This window comes from Sminthopsis crassicaudata, chromosome 2, assembly GCF_048593235.1.
Source record: "Sminthopsis crassicaudata isolate SCR6 chromosome 2, ASM4859323v1, whole genome shotgun sequence".
Lineage (NCBI taxonomy): Eukaryota > Metazoa > Chordata > Mammalia > Dasyuromorphia > Dasyuridae > Sminthopsis > Sminthopsis crassicaudata.
Genome location: NC_133618.1, coordinates 102,398,406 through 102,415,522, shown reverse-complemented (window position 1 = coordinate 102,415,522; position 17,117 = coordinate 102,398,406). Strand labels below are relative to the sequence as shown.

General features: G+C 31.3%; 1 protein-coding gene across 4 annotated transcripts in view; it reads left to right on the top strand.

The window, feature by feature from the left end:
• PSME4 (proteasome activator subunit 4) overlaps positions 1-17,117 on the top strand; it is a 103,459-nt gene that overhangs the window by 52,523 nt on the left and 33,819 nt on the right. For all 4 annotated transcript variants that reach the window (XR_012485924.1, XM_074286932.1, XM_074286933.1 and 1 more), the window contains 8 exons: positions 86-181; positions 9,219-9,274; positions 10,172-10,228; positions 10,888-10,943; positions 11,029-11,127; positions 12,339-12,401; positions 12,571-12,666; positions 14,370-14,501. Coding sequence is in view for 3 of the 4 variants with exons in the window: in XM_074286932.1 (XP_074143033.1) it covers positions 86-181; positions 9,219-9,274; positions 10,172-10,228; positions 10,888-10,943; positions 11,029-11,127; positions 12,339-12,401; positions 12,571-12,666; positions 14,370-14,501 (655 nt within the window). In the remaining variant the exon portion in view is untranslated. The remainder of the gene's footprint in view (positions 1-85; positions 182-9,218; positions 9,275-10,171; positions 10,229-10,887; positions 10,944-11,028; positions 11,128-12,338; positions 12,402-12,570; positions 12,667-14,369; positions 14,502-17,117) is intronic.

Below are 17,117 nucleotides of genomic sequence, written 5' to 3'. Positions count from 1 at the left end.
CCCTGGGAGTTTTTGTCTTAATGTTAGATACTTTTGAATTCTAGAACACTTGAAAAATAAAAATACCTCACTTTTTTTATTATAGAGATGATGTGCAACAGCGTTTGACCATAGTTCACAACTGTTTGATTGGTTCAGGGAACCTTCTACCCCCTTTGAAAGGAGAGCAGATTACTCATTTGTAAGTATAATTGTTTTACTATTTACTTTACATATTTACTGTTTTATATTGTTAAATCAGAAATATCTAAGGCACAAATTAATTGAATAAATTTTTTAAAAGACACTATGTACATATGTATTGTAGATAAAAGTGATAGGAGGATGCATTGACTGAAGTGTTTTAGCTTAACAACTTTAGGTATTTCATTTGTTTATTGAAAATCTCCTTTGCCCCATATTAGATTTAATTGTTACAGATACATTTTCATTATTTTTAAAGAGCAAAGCTAAAAATGAGTAATATTTTTGCCTGTAATTTTATCTAGAAACTATTGGTACTATGTAGTACATGGCCAAAAGAATTCAAGATTTTGCTTTATAAAATCTTACTAAATTCTAACAGGACAGTTTGATTATTGGTGCTTATTGAAAGCACTTTGAAAGAAATTTTTTTTTTTTTCCTGACAAAAATGGATGCTTTTAGTCCTTTGAATTTTTCTTCCTTTTACTGTTCAGATTAAATGGTTTCACAGTTTTAGGAGGATTGGCCATGGAGAATGGTATGTTTTGGTTTAAGATAATTCATTTTTTAGCTGCCACTTTGGTCAAGAATTGAGTTCAAGTGGAATATGTAGCACTTAACTCTAGCTCACCTAGAAAGTAGATGTATTTGTTTCTTAGAGTGCCATTTCAAGCTGCCATTTTCTTTTCAGCATCCTTTTTTTTTTTTTTTTTTTTTTTTTTTTTTTTTTTTTTTTTTTTTTTTTTTTTTTTAGCAGCTTACCGAGACTTCTTTAAAAAATTCTGATTTTGCTTTATAAAATCTTACTAAATTCTAACAGGACAGTTTGATTATTGGTGCTTATTGAAAGCACTTGAAAAGAAATTTAATTTGGGAGGTTTAAAAGAGTATTTGACATTCTTTTTCCCAGTAGATAATACTCCTGCAATCTTCAGTTTGTTGGTTGCATTATCTTTTTTGGTAAATGAGACTAATATCACCTAATTTTAAGTAATGGAAAACTACTTTAGGCCTAATTCCCTTAGATGGTTAGTTAATTTATGATAAAGATGTCTATTTTTAAGTTTTCCCAGAAATTAATAGTTTTCTTTTTCAGAACTTCTGGTGGTGTTTTTTTTTTTTTGTTTGTTTTTTTTATGTTTGACATCAAGTGAATAAACTCTTTAAAATCAATTAAATTTTCCACATATATACTAGTGATAGAATAACTTGATACAAATATGCCAATATTTTAAAATAAAGATACATATAACTTGACAATTTGAATAATGTAATACGATGAAATCCTGACTTTGTTGTACTACACCAAATGGGTGGGTTTTTTAATACAGCATATAACTAGACTAATTGGTAATTGGAGTTCTTCTTGAGGATGTTGCTTTGAAGATAAGAAGCAGAGTTTTCTTTATCTGGCCTAAGAATCTCTCTTGTGAGGCCAAAAGGATGTTCCATGTAGATAAGACAGTGGGTTTTAGGATCAAATGATGACCAGGAAACTACTTTAAACTACAGTAGTATTTACTTGTTCCATTTGAGGTAGATATCAGACATTTTATATATATTTTAACTTATTTTCATTTTTATAATGGTTGATTGAAACAAGAATGAATTAAATGTACATAAAGATGTTGGTGCTTTATGTTTTGATCAGTTGCATATAATAATTTTTTTAACCCTACATTGGCCTTCTCCTGATTAAAAATTTAACACAACTATGTATACTTTCTGGGATCAATAAACTAAGCCTATGTTGCCTTGTAGTGCATCATTATATAATCCATGAAGTTGATTTTATATATTTATATCCCTATTCTTTTAGATCTGCTTTTCTTTTCAAAAAGCTGAATAGCAGGAAAATATTTGTCTAAGAAGGTCTTTTAAAAGTGATATTGTTGACTTTGTGTTGGAAATTAGACTGAAAAAATTTTAACAAAAATTTGAAGGGATTAAATTGCACATTTTCTGCTTTTTATATTCTTTTAGGTTAGTGCATTTTTTTAAAAGAATACTTAATGTGAAATACATTATGATATAAAGTAATGATAATACATGGTTGAAAAGGAGGGAAAAGCTTTTCCTTTTGATTGCTGAAATGAGGGTCAATTTTTTTTTTTTTTTTTTTTTTTTAGATTCCACAACCTACAACTTCCTAGAAAGAATTTTTTTTTCTGTATTTAAATTTATAGTAAACAATATTAAATTAGATTCCTTATTTGTGTTATCTTCATCTAAAATGTTAGTCTAACTTATAAATATGTTTTATCCAAGTATGATAGGTTGTATTTTACTTCACTATTTTAGGGTCATAATTTCTTCAGTTTAGGTAATTCCATCAATATAGATCATAGTTCCTATCGCTCAGAAAGTGGTCTTCAAGAGTTTTCATGTCTAAATAGTTCATCACTCACTCTAATGAGCCTCTCTTAATTTAGCTGAGACAGATAGCAGACATTTTGACACAGAGAGAGCTTCATTCAAAACTTTCCAGCTTGGTAAAGAGACCTCCCAAAAACTTGTGTGTTCTCCTAACATAGCTTTTAAGAGCCTGGAATTACTTTTACACCATAATGAGACATCGGAATAGTACTGATGAGGTTGGCTGATTATTTAAATGCAAAGAGTAATCCAGTTTTCAGTCTTTCCCCTTCCTGAAGGCTCCCATGTCAGTATAAAAACTTCTTTAAAAGTTGAACACCCAACACATACAGTAACAAAGATTAATTCATTTTTAAATAAAATTTTTAAATGACTGTGTAGCCAGTGCTTATATTTTTCTTTTTTAAAACATGCAATGAATCTATAGTACTTTGAATTTCTTTAATATTTTCTAATTTAAAATAATGTTAAATTATAATTTGCAAATGTTACATTATTTAAAATTATCTGATACTACTTTTCTTAGACTAATTCAGATTGGTTTACAAAATTATTGAGGTCTGTCTTTGCCCTCTACTTACCATTAGAGCAAAAACAGGAAGAGAAGTTCTGTAGAATTATTATTTAAGATTACAAATTTATAGTAGAAAAAGCAATTTTATTTTCCACATAGAACTGTAGAATATGCCTGGGATATTATCTACTCAAGCTTGTGTTAGTATGAAATAAATACTCTAGCTGGATGAGAAAAAAAAAAAAGAATGTTATTAATATAATTTAAAGTGAAGTTTTTCTTATACCTTGGTATAAATTTATTGTAGTGGCTAAGAATTTTTTTTTTTTTTTTTGTAATAATAGAAGTGGACAGGAATTGACCTCCTTGGGAGGCAGATAATTAAGTTCTTATTAGTGAATCAATATTGCATAACATGTTAATATTGCAGTGCTGGTCTTGTTTGTTACCTTAAGCTTTTTCTCTCAGATACAACTAGTTGTAACCCCAAACATGCTAGGTGTGGTGGGTCCTGTTCGAAGGAAGGAAGGAAGTTAATGTTTTTGTGTGATTTTAAATATTGCTGAGTAATACCTTAGGTGCCCTGTGAGGGATACAGAATTAACTGGAATATTGAATGGTTTTGAAATTTCAAAATAGCTGTTGAGTGAGAATCTCTTTATGTGTTTTGAGGGTTTTTTGAGTGGCAAAAGTTGAATGGATATTGATGATTTTGTACCCTGAAGTATATATGTAGAAAGGAACAACTATATTAAATGTTACTAGACTTGTATTCTTGTTTTAGAAATATAAGGTTACTACGATAGGTATCTCAACTACTAATTGAGCTCAGTTGTCTCCTATTTCGAAGGGCATGTAAAACATCAACCACTTGGGACTGTGAAGGACAAGTGATGTCTTAATTACAACATTTTAACTTCCAATAATTTAGTCCCCCAGAATACCAGAGTGCTCAACTTGCCTTTCAAAATAGGAGAGTCAAAACGTGTTTCTTAATTTAGAATTAAAACTTTTGCTCTTACAATCCCTAATAATGAGTGATATTAGGTAGCCTTGCTGTTGTAAAAGCTAGACTAGGCACTTCTCCAAGGCTAAAGAGAAAGTCTCCTTATCCAGAACACAATCTTCATTTAGTTGCCCAGGGATGTTCCTTTGAAACTATAACCCACTGTAACAGTCCTAACCAGTTTCATGGGATATGAAAAACAGGGTTACTCAAGGTAGAGGAGTCCCCAATTTTCTAATTAAATACTGCTTTATTATCCTTGGTGTCCCCTTTCCCCTGATAGAAATGTTATAAAAGCATTCTTAAGAACTCGGCTCTTACTATCTTTTCACTCAAGAAATCTGATACTTAAGGTCTAGAACAAGACCATTTCTTTTTATATGTGAAAGGATGTGATGTTATGCAATGAGGGGCAGGGCTAGCTAACCTCTCTTGGCACCTCCAGGAAACTACCCAGCTCTGCTGGGGGAGCTGCACACAGAAAAGGAAACAGTTACTACTCCACGGTGAGTAACCCTGTTTTCTCCTTTTTTTCACCTTCCAACTGTTTTCTTTGATTTTTAAAATTTTGTATGTCAACCATGGAAATTATTACTATGGCCCACAATCTGCTCTTAAACTTAGCAGCATGTAAGAATTTTTTTTTCTTTTTATGTAGAAACAGAATGTACACATGATAGAATAGATCCAACATCTCATTTATGTTTATAGATACTGTTAACTAGGATTGCAGTTGATAATAAAAGGTAGAATTAGCCTAATTGTGTTTCATAAAAAGTATTAATAAATCTGGAAGATAAAATAACCCAGTAACTCCTAGTGACTTTATTTTTAGCACTGTAAAAGTTTATTTTTAGCATCTTCAAGATAAACCAAAATAGTTTTATACTAATTCAATTGTAGTTCTGTGTATGCGACTTCATCTAGCGTCTGTATTTAATTTGCATGTATGTTTTGTTTTTATGTTGAATCATTTTACTTCTCCATTCTGTTTTCCCATGTTAAAGAGTTTACTGTCTTGAAGGTAAATGGTTCTAAAGAAAATTGCCATCTAAAGGCAAAAAGCACATTTAAAAATGAAAGCATGTAAGATCTAATACAACAGAAGGGAATGTACCCATTATTTAAAAACAAGGGGTTGGTGGCCAAAAGTTGATAAATAAATATATAAAGCTGACCTTACTACAGTTGTTGGGTGACTATATTTTTCTTATTTTCTATGCTGGAATTCTTTCTCAAGCTCTTTCTTTTATGACAGTATACTCCTTAGGTATCTAATTTAACTGAGAGTATCCATCATACAGGCTCAACAAAGAACAGTCAGTGTGGAAAACATCTTAGATAATTCCTAAGCCTTTTTAGCCCACATATATTCTTAAGAATAAATATAGGAGATATTTAAAATACAAAATTTGCCTTATCGATCTATGCCTCCAAAAGTCATGCTCCTAAAGGGAGAAATCTTCCTAAGAAAAATTAAATATGTATATGTTTATATGCCCAGAAAAATAAACACATAATTGTAATATTTTAGAAGACAAATACCATATTAGTCTATTGAGAAGCCTTTTTTTTTTTTCCAGTTAAAAAAGCTTTTGCCATACAAATTAGTAGAAAGCTGATATTTTAGGTAAATTAATTTAGAGTAGCAGATAAACAAGAGAAATTGATGTTGGAATTATAGATGAAAACTTATTTAAAAATACTTATAAACACATGCTAAAAAGTAATACTAAACTGACTTCATATAACGAATTTTAAAAATAGATGTATTTGCTACAATTTTATACAATATGTAGCCATCTTTCCATTGATTGAAAGTTCCTCACACTGTCTTGTTGTGGAAATAGTACACTTGGACTCCAGGATGTTAATAGTATTTTGAAGCTAAGAAGAAAGTTAATACAGGTGGGTCTCTCTCAGTTGCAAAGCTTGGAAAGCTCTGATACTTTATGGGATCCACCACTCCTACTTGTCCCCCCAACTAGATGCTTCTGTTCCTGTGGCAGACAATACAAGTTCTTTTGGGCAAGGGAACTCTAAGCCTGTGCATTTGTAATATTAGGAAGGATTGCATTGTCTTTGTAGGAACCAAATGAAGGGAATTTGTTTTCTTTACTACTGCACTAACAGTAGCTATACCTGGCACAGGCTTCTGCTGGAGTGCAGACCAACAGAAAAGTTGATGCTTGTGCTTGTGTTGCTTCTGGGGAAACAGGCAAGGCTTTACTTGTATCTGTGCTACTAGGAATAAAAATTTATACACCTCAGTTAAATTTCACATACAAGCAGTACAACTTATATAGAGTGTTCAAAAGTCTCAGTACTATTTTAAGATGGAAGTTTAAAACAATACTTTTGAGACACATATTTGAACTAGTGAAGCAAAGGGTAAAGGTGTGTTTGTGACTGTGGTTCAAAAGGATATGAGTGTGAAGTTTTGCTTATCTATAATCTACTAACTGATTTCTTCTATTGGTAAGGTGTTCATTTTTTCTGCCTCACACTAGTTCAGCAGTGATCTATTTAAAAAATCAAATAGATAGGAATATAATTGAGAGACCTCTCACATAGAGCAAGTATATGAAAAGAAGTCAGAAGTATGGGGGAATAAAACCTAAAATGGGAATGTGCATAGAAAGATATTGCCCGTTGTCTTCCAATGTCCTAAAACTGTTCTCTTGATTAAAAGTTGTATCTTATGCAGAATTTTTATAGTGATTATCATCTAATTTTGTTTTTAAAATTACTTCAGTTATTAATTTTTAAAGTATTTTAAGTGGTAATTGATTTGTTCATTAAGGTTAAAGATCTTGTTTAATTTTTTTTTTTTTAAGTCCCTTCCTAGTGGATTCTTTATAGGAGTCAAGAACTGATATTAGGAATCCTGAAAATTTATCTTAATGAAAGCCATACAAATGGAAATTCTTGATTTGTTATTAAAATAATGTATTCTTTAAGTATCAAAACTGTATTTTAAATAATATTTAATAAGATATTCCTTTTGGAAAAATTCATTATAATAGGAATTGGAACCATTATAGTAAAAAATGTTCAAACTTCCTCCCCGTTTTTGATCATTCCCAAAGTACTGGTGGTTTAATTTTGTTTTATTTGCTACTGTGAATAATGATCCAAGGTTTTTTTTTTTTGTTGTTTGTTTGTTTTGTTTGGTTTTTTTTGTTTTTTTAGTCTTTGTAATAACCATTCATTATGATGAAAAAAATAATGCCTATTTACTGGTAAGTGGCAGAGTAGGAATCTGATCCATGATCCGTTTTTTGCCCTGTTTATACTACTACCAATTTGCAGTGTTAATGTAATGGCATTGTTTTTGACAAAACCTTATTTGTAGACAGTTTGCCCTTGGTTTGAAAGGGGATAGGGATATTGATTGGGGTATGAATTTAGGCTCTTTACTTTTCACTAGATTGGGAAACCTCTACTTTCAAGGGACACAAAATCTCCACCTCCCCTAAAAGAAGAAAGACAGAAATAATTTGGGCATTCTCAGAATATGATAAAGATATTTAATATGGTGTTTATTTTTTTTTTTATTTGTCAAATTTATATTTGCTAGACTCTGAACTATGTATTTGGTTGTGTTACTGCCCTTTAAATGAGTGCTGTTTTGGGGAATACTTTTGTTTACAAATAATTTCTGGAGAAATTTTGGCATTACAAAAATTATTTAATACTTTTTAGTTAAATTGTAGGAGTCTGTGTAATAGATCATCTTTTAATAGAGTAAACACTCAAGTGACAAAGTTGAGTCTCCGAGCTTTGCAAATGAGAGTGGCCTGTCTATTAAGTGAATTTTGTTGAAGGATTAGATTAGTAAGAACTCTTCAAGTTTAGTTAAAAATTGGGTATTCTAAAGCAAAAAAGTTCCATGTCCTAAAATTTTATAAGCTTTGAAACCAGCCTGTTGGAGAAAAAAAGAATTACTCCAAGGTTGTATTTTATGGATTTATGTCTCCCCAAAGTTTTAATGACTTCTCAGCCACCAGAATTAGGAATATAATATGGTAAATCAGTAGAATTTAACTAAATATTTAAGTAAACTTCTAAAATCCTTAACTGTGTCAAACCTAGATTGACGAGGTATCCTTTACTACCATTTTAAATGCTTTCCATCTACAATATTAATATTAGTATAGGGTGTGCAAACCTATCTGGCAGAAAAAAATTTTCATCCCTAGTACCATGCAATTTAGTATGAAGACTATGCATCCTTTTTTTGGACTACACATACTTATCCCTAATATGCACATAGTATGCCTAATTGTGTCCTTTAATTATTGTCTTATTGTGGCATTTCTGCCTAAGTTTTCTCCTAAAATATATCATCACTTTGACTTAGCATTAGGGGGAAAAAATGAATTAGAAAACTTTGTAAATAAATTACAAATTACAAAATGTTGGGAAAATAATTGTTTATCTTTTACTTATAGTATTAACCATTAAGCTATAAAATCTGTGCCTATATGTGTGAATAAAGACCTTAATTTATAATCTCTATAAACATTCAGAACAGCTGAACTGAGTGTCAACATTTATGGAAAATTTATTTTGAAGTTTTTTAAATCTCGGAACCCTTATGTTTTTATTGGTATGTGTGTCTTGGGATTCTGGAAGAATTCAGACTTCAAAATGTAGATATAGATATATTATGATGTGACAAAAAGAAGGAGCAGAATTACCTAAAACTATAATTTGTTCCCCACTCTGAAAAAATCTGAATTATAAAGTGTCTAGTTTTAGTTGCTATTATTAATGCAGTTGAAAGCAGAAGCAGTTTTTCTAATTTGAGATTTAAGCAAATGTATAGTCATTTTTAAATCTGTAACTCTTAAATAATATTGAAATATGTTTAATTAGGAGTTGAATTTTCTTTTGTTATTAAATTTAAAGCTTTCCTTATTTAAGGATGCTTATAACAATTACTATGAATCATCAGAAGGTTCAGGTAAAACCCTACTGTTCATTAGGAAGCACTGAAAACATGTAATTTATATTTCTCTGAATAGTATTATCTTTGTTTTACTAAAACTATTATAGCCCCCCAAAATCTTTTATACATAGAGTTTTTCTCTGGCATTATTTCTAAAACAAAATACATCTTTGTTTTTATTCAGGGTGCCAAGTATGGTATCTTTGGAAGAAACAAAATTGTACACTGGTCTTGACTATGGTAAGCAAATATTAATAAATTAAATTATGAAGATTTATTTCAGGGTGTAACTACTGTGAAGGGCCTATAAATCTAGTAAATGTATTCTTGTGATTGAGCCTAGCTACTTCTTTGGACATTTAAAATTAATGTAAGACTTTTGCTGAGCCCTTATTTCTTTTTCTGGAGGAGCCAGAGGAGAGAGATACTCAAGAATCTTCTATACTTTCTGAACCTTCTAAAGTGAAGATTCAGAAAATCTTGAAATAAAAGAGAGGCTGTCTGTATTCATACTAATTGAATATAAGAAATAAGGGCATAAAACAGTTTTTAAAAAATCTTTAATAACAAAACAAAAAAAACCAAACCTCAGGCATAACAGTATGGCAATATTTTCCCAGATTCAATTGAATGAAACAAAAATCAGCCAGTGTTCATGCTTTATATATGTTTTAACATCTTTTGTTAAACACCCAAAATCACACCAATAAGTGCTGTTAAATGTATCTAAATTCACTAAATTTTACTTCCTTTCTAGAGCATTTGACTTAATGCTGGAAATAATTTTATTTAACCATTAGAAAACATTCATAACTTATTCAGTTTCATGGTCTTTTCAGCTAATTATTAAAGCAAGAAGGATATTATTAGCAAGAGTTTTATACATACCTCCTGCAACTTCAAGTTTGTCTCTCGAGGTATCAGTGCATCCTGAATAACAAAGATTTTTTGAAGTTATTCTAAAATTTATACTACAGTCATCAATCTTTAATTCAAATTGGAAGAGTAGTAAAGAAAATTGAAATACCTTGAGCCATGCTCAACAACAACAATTATTCTTCCTATTTTGAACTAGAACTATTTTATATAGAAGACCACTGAAGGTCTCTAAAATTGCTTCTTTGTTTTTGTTTATAGATTTTTCTAGAGAGAACCACCGAGAAGCAATTGCTAAGGTTATAAGAAAGCTTCTCCGTAAGTACTTTGGTGTTTTCCTTCCTGTGGCAGGTAGTTAGGAAGATTTACTAAGTATCCTGTCTCATTCATTAACATTTTAGATTATTTTGAAGTTTCTTCTACCAATATCAATTGGCACATTCTTCTTCAATGTTTAACTATAGAGTGTTGCCTGGGACACTAGGAGGTTGAGAGACATGCCCAGGTACAAGATGGTAAATATGTGCCAATTGTAAGACATGGATCCAAATCTTCTTGACTTGAAATGCTTGTTTATATACCTATGGGAAAAGATTTGTTTATAGTAATACTTAAGGAGCTAAGATTTCCTCAATGTAGAGAATTTCTGATATTAGAGGGTAATGTCAGAAACTCCCTCCATCATTGCTAATGGGAAATTAAGCACTTCCCTTTTCAAAGGTATCTTGGCTATAACTTAGCAACTAAATCATAAAGAAACCTGAGGTGCATAGAATTTAAGGTAATTGACAGATTAACTTGGTTAATCAGGTCAGAGTCAGAGATGTGGTCACATCTTCCTAAATCTAAATGCAGCACTTTATTCATTATGTCACATTGCCTCTTTTCAAGATTCTCATAGTGAATTCAAATGACAGTGACTGTAATGCTAATATGGTAATAAAATTTTAATCTGAACTCTTGCACTCTAATCATAGATCACATACTTGATAACTCTGAAGATGATACCAAATCATTGTTTCTTATCATAAAGGTACAGTTGCTATTTGATAGATTCATAATTTGGTGTATAATCAGTCTTGGCTTATTAGTAAAATTTATAAATTTTTAAACTACAGATCATAGGGGACCTCTTGCAATTTCAAGGTTCTCACAAGCATGAATTTGACTCACGATGGAAGAGTTTTAACCTAGTGAAGAAGTCAATGGAAAATCGGGTCAGTATTTTCACAATTAAATCATTAAAAACACTTTGTTTTGAGAAAGTAACAATTCTAAATATTCAATGGTTATATAATGTGGGAGCATTCTGCTTAGGAGGTTTTCTATGAACATGAAAATGAAGCATATTATTGATATATAGCATAAGAGTATTATTGGAAAGAAACTGTATAATTTAAATTTAGAAGTGTAACAAAAGCCTGTGATGTTTGTTCATTTGGAAGACTTTTTTAAGTTTCACCTTTGAACTCAGAAAAATAACTCGGTAGTTAGAAAAATATCTTTGAACTAGCAAGTGCACCTTTATCAATCATAAACTCCAAGTCTTATCAGAAAACCACTAGATTATTAGAGATCATTCAGATATTAAATGATCTAGAAAAATAAGATAAGAGTATTAAAAAAATAGAATGAAAGAAAGACACATTTTAAGGGTTTTTAACCCAGGAAAATACTATGTAATTTTGTTTGTCAGAGCTTGAGAAATAAACAGAAAATTATTACATGTGAGAAGCACTTTTATGATAAAGAATTTTCCCTTACCTTTTAGAGGGAAATTTTATATGGATTATGAAAATAGTGGAGTTTTTCTGACAATTCTTTTGCTGTAACTTTCACTTTAATTCTGACATTTACTTCTAACTCATTTGAATTATCTATAGAGTAGTTGTACTCTGATTTTAGCATTCGTTAACATTGAGAATCAAGTATAATTACACTATTATAACCCTTAAAAAAAATTTTTTAGGCCTAGCATTATGTAAGTGAGCTTTTATAATGTGATTCCAAATGAATCATGACTATTATGTATGAAAAATTTATATATTTTCTTGCAATTCCCAAAACTAAACTAAATAATGCAGAAAGTGTCACTTCTAGCACCCAGGAGGCTTATAGCCCCTGCTTTTTTTCCCCTTTCCCCTCAAAAAATCTTGAAAATCTTACCAATTAATAAGCTGGGCAGTATGAGTATGTAAAGCTCAGATAATATGAGTATGTATATGTCAATTGTGAAATTGCATATAAAATAAAATTTACACATATGTACATTATAAGTTTATGTGATTCTATATTTATAAAATACGAAACAAATTTGTAATGTGTGATTATAGGTTGTGGGCATCTTGTTGACTGCCATTTATTTTGGATAAAAGAACACAAAGAAATGATTACATTTGAGTCACTTGTTATTTCTCATTTTTTTCAGCTCCAAGGGAAAAAACAGCATATCAGAGCATTGCTAATCGATAGAGTAATGTTGCAGCATGAGGTAATTTTTTTCCCTCTTACTTATTTCTGATCATTCTTAACATAAAAATATTTAATTACTAGATAAATGTTTAGTCATCTGAGTTCTCGTAAATTACAGTTCTATTTATTAGACAATATGAAATTTTTTTCAAAACTTTTCTTTTTTTATATTCCCTTCTTTTGTTTAGCTGAGAACACTAACTGTTGAAGGTTGTGAATACAAAAAAGTACACCAAGATATGATCAGAGACCTCCTTCGTTTGTCTACAAGTTCATATGGCCAGGTAGCAATTTTTTACATGTTCAGGTAGTGCTACATTAGTATTGTCATTCAGTATTTCATCATAATTTTTGTGTGACCTTAGTTGTTGAAGTCCATTCCAATATAACATGATAACAGCAGACTCTACAAAGTTAGAAGTGTAAGTAGAGCCAGGTCATATGACTGTGTATATCATCAGAGAATCATCCAGGTTTAGATCAAGAGATTTAACAACTTGGTCATTGATTTATGGGGGATAAGGGTTGGCTGATTGTTGAATTATTATTCTACATTGGAGAGGATTAAAAAATGGAGTCTAAAGGGGTTGAAGTGAACAACTAGCAGTTAAACCTCCACTTTGAACTCTTGAGATTGCCATATTATATGATCCTAACTAACTGGTGGCATAAAATATTTTTTTTCTTTTATGTTTTTTATTTACAAAATATATGCATGAGTAATTTTTCAACCACAAAACCTTCTGTTCCAATTTTTTCCCCACTCCCCTCCACCTCCTCTCCTAGATGGCAGGTTGATCAATACATGTTAAATATGTTAAAGTATATGTTAAATACAACATATGTATACATGTCCATATAGTTATTTTACTGTACAAAAAGAATTGGACTTTGAAATAGTGTACAATTAACCTGTGAAGGAAATCAGAAATGCAGGCAGACAAAAATAGAAAGAGTGGGAATTCTGTGTAGGGTTTCACAGTCGTCTCCCAGAGTTCTTTCACTGGGTGTAGCTGGTTCAGTTCATTACTGCTCTATTGGAACTGATTTGGGTTCATCTCATTGTTGAAGAGGGAGTGGCATAGAATATTAACGCCTGAAGGAATCTTATTATCTAGCTCAAATTCCCTTTTTTTTTTTTTTTTTTTTTTTAAACATGAGAAAACTAAGGATCATAAATAATAGCATATGTGACTTTATACAGCTGGTTAATGTAGGGTAAGGACTGACCCTAATTCTGCTATTTTTCCTTTGTGCCATTTTTCCTGTTTTATCTTACCGTGCTTAACTTCTACTATTGAGGAAAATAGTAAGGAAGTCTATTGAAATTCAAGTACCAGGAAGATTTGTGAAGTCAGGTTTTTTTAGAAAGTGTTGCATTATATCAATAAGGAATAGGTTTCAAAGAAGAAGAGAATAATATGTAATATTTCTTGAAGTAGCCTTTTATATTATAAATTTGTTATTTTGGGGAGTTCCTAAGAATTCAAGCATATTTATGTGTGAATTAGATCTATTAAAAGTGAACTATTTTTATACTAACCACTATTTCATATGGCTTATTTCGTTATATCCTTAAATGAAGATAAACAGGATTTCAATATTAAAATTTCATTTAAAAAATTTATAATTAATTAAACTAACATAATCTGGATAATTATCTCAGTAGAAATATATTTTAAACCTGAGAGGGATATCATCTAATTCAAACCGCTCCTATGATAACTAAGGAAACTAAAACCCAAAAATGTCAAATGACTTACTCTGTATTAATCAGCAATTTAATGAGAGGGGTATCTCAGGGACTTGGGGAAAATGTTTAACCTTTGCAAAGTCTCTTGCATATTATAAAATGCATTTTATGCTTATTAGCCTATCTTTTAGCTACAGACAATTCTCTTTATCAGTTAGTTGTGAGATATATATATATTTTTTTTTTGGTATTGTGAGCTTTGTTGATAACATACTTTGTTAATTCTTTCCCTAGGTTAGGAATAAAGCTCAACAAACATTTTTCACAGCTCTGGGAACATATACATTTTGCTGCAGAGATATTATTCCTTTGGTTTTAGAATTCTTGCAGCCAGACAGACAAGATGTCACTCAACAGCAGTTCAAAGTAGGTTCTTTCTCTTTTCTGAATATTTATAGAATATTTTTTTCTGTTATTTATACATGAAAAGTTGGAGATACAAAGGATTCAGTGCCTATGGATTATGTATGCTATCAGAAGGTTTTTTTTCTTTGTTTATTACTACTTAAAACTAGGGTTATCAGAATTTTTGTATATGTAGGGAGACATTTCACATTAAATTAAACTTTTATAGAATACTTGCAGTAAAATTTTTTAGACTGATCGTTATAATTCTGCCTACTGACAGTAGGTACTAAATAACAGGATTTTTTTCCCCCTTACATTTCCAGATCAATTGTGTGTCAAACATAAAAATGTTAGCAATTTTTTTTTTTTTAGAAGAATGTGGTTGTTGTCAAAGAGCTGCATAATTAAATCTGTATTAGATATGATAGTTAACTTTCTAAGATTTTTTTCTTATTTCCCACTATTAAGAGATGATGATGATGATTATTTTTTTAATATATTTGCTTTTACATTTTGTTATTCATATTTAAAGACCTTAAGGGAAAGTCTCACTAATCAAAATAGAAGTTTCTTACTTGAGTATCATGATTTGTCAGAATCTCACAAATGAATAAAAAGGTATCAGAGGAAGGTGAGGAGTAAAAATGGGTAGTTTCAGTGTTTTTTAAGTCATTGTAAAATTTATGTATTATTATTTTATTTGTAAATGCCATTATAAATTTGCTAAAACCATGGAACCATTTTTTTCCATATTGGTTAAATAGAATTAAGCCCAAGTTAGAAATAATTCTTGTAATTATGTTTCTGATATATTTGGAATTTTGTGTAAGGGCCCTTTAAATGGGCAGCGCCACAGTGCAACAGGAGATTTGAGTGACCCAGAAGTAATCTCTGTGGATATAGGACTGCCCTGTGGGTGGGATCTTGGCCATATTGAGATAGCTTTGCAATGGGTGACGGCTCTCTAGCTGATTATCTGTGTGTGTGACTTCACAAGCCCTTTATAAGCCCACTGCAGACAGCAGTCGCTCTCTTTAACCTGGCGCTCTTTAACCTGGCTCCCTAGTCTGGGGTAGCCAAGCCAAGCTGATGGATAGCAGAGAGAGGTAAGAAGTCTGGTAGTGAACACGTGGATCTTCAGACCAGGCTTTCACTAGGGAGCTAACAAATCCGGGCATTATGTGAGTAGGTATAATAAAGGCTTTTAAGATTACATGTGGCTGTTCTTGAGCGTGCTACTGGTTATTAAACTATAGATTCAAGAGATCGTGGCCAGAGACCTTTGAAGGCCTCAGAGGAGGTGAGCTGGGTAGAGTTGACACTGCAAAGGTACTCTATTGGGCATAGGGTAGACTAGTAATTGTAACTGCCAGGAAGGCATGTTACAAATGGCGCTCCATGTTGGGCTCCAAAATGCTGGAACTCTGTCTTCCCAGAAATCAGCCGGAGTCAGGATCACTAAATGTCTTTATTCTTGATCTTTTACGGTCAAGGTCAGGGGGTTAGATCTAACAATCTCACACACACCTTCCTCCCTCAAACGCCAGGAGAGACTGAGTCAGTTTCTGCATCTCACTTCTTCCTCCTACTCCTCCCACACACATCACTTCCCCCTCTTTGTCCCACCAATCAAGTCAGCACAGAACAGCTGGGGAGGGTCAACCTTCAAACAAGTTAATAGGGAACTGTCCAATTGGCAGTTAGTCTCACGTGCTCCATTATCCAAGTGCATTGCTCAGTTCTAGCCCTTTACAATTTTGTACATGAATAGTGTGTGGAACATTTTTGGACTATCACAATTGTGTTACTAATAGTTCTGCTTTCTTGTTCAAGCTTTCTGTTTTATATATAATGTTTACAAAGAAGAGAAAAGCCAAAAAATATAAAGGATATTAATTATTATGCATGCATTTATAGTCTATGGGGACAGACAGACAATTAGTAACTGACTGGGTCTCTAGGCTAATAAGAAAGCAACTATCTCATATTTTCTGCTGAAGACATCGGCATGTTGCAAGAGAGATAGCAAAGCAGAAATGTTATTTTGTGTGGTTGTCTGTCTGTCATATGAGATTCCAGTTTGTGTTTTAATAAGCACCATTTATATTGTACTGACAAATCAAGAAGCAGCAAGGAATAGTTAAGTCAAGTTGCTGAGTCATGATTCATCAGTAAATAAATATTCTTAAATGCCTGTTATGTGCCAGCCACTGTACTGAGTGGCTGGAAAGCAGATGTTTATATGGAATTAGCCCAGTAATGACTTTTCCTTTCCAAAGAAATAGTGAAATAACTGAATGAAGATATACATTATGAATGGTTAAAATTAGATTTAGAAAAATGTATGCTGTCTTTTCATTTGCAGTAGATTAAAATGATTTAGCTATAATATCATCTTATTTTCACATTTTTAGTATTAAATTATTTCTTTCAGAAGTCAATTTGGTTAATGTTTTGGCCTAAGCAGAATATCATATTAAAAATATTTCTCACATAATGGTTTTGCTTAAAGATGTTCTCGTTGAGAACAAAATAATATTCATTCTTGTTATGCTCCTAATAAAATTTTCAAATTTCAGAATGCTACATAAGCAGATAGGTAAGAGAATGTTGCTGAGCAGTAACCTGTTTAAA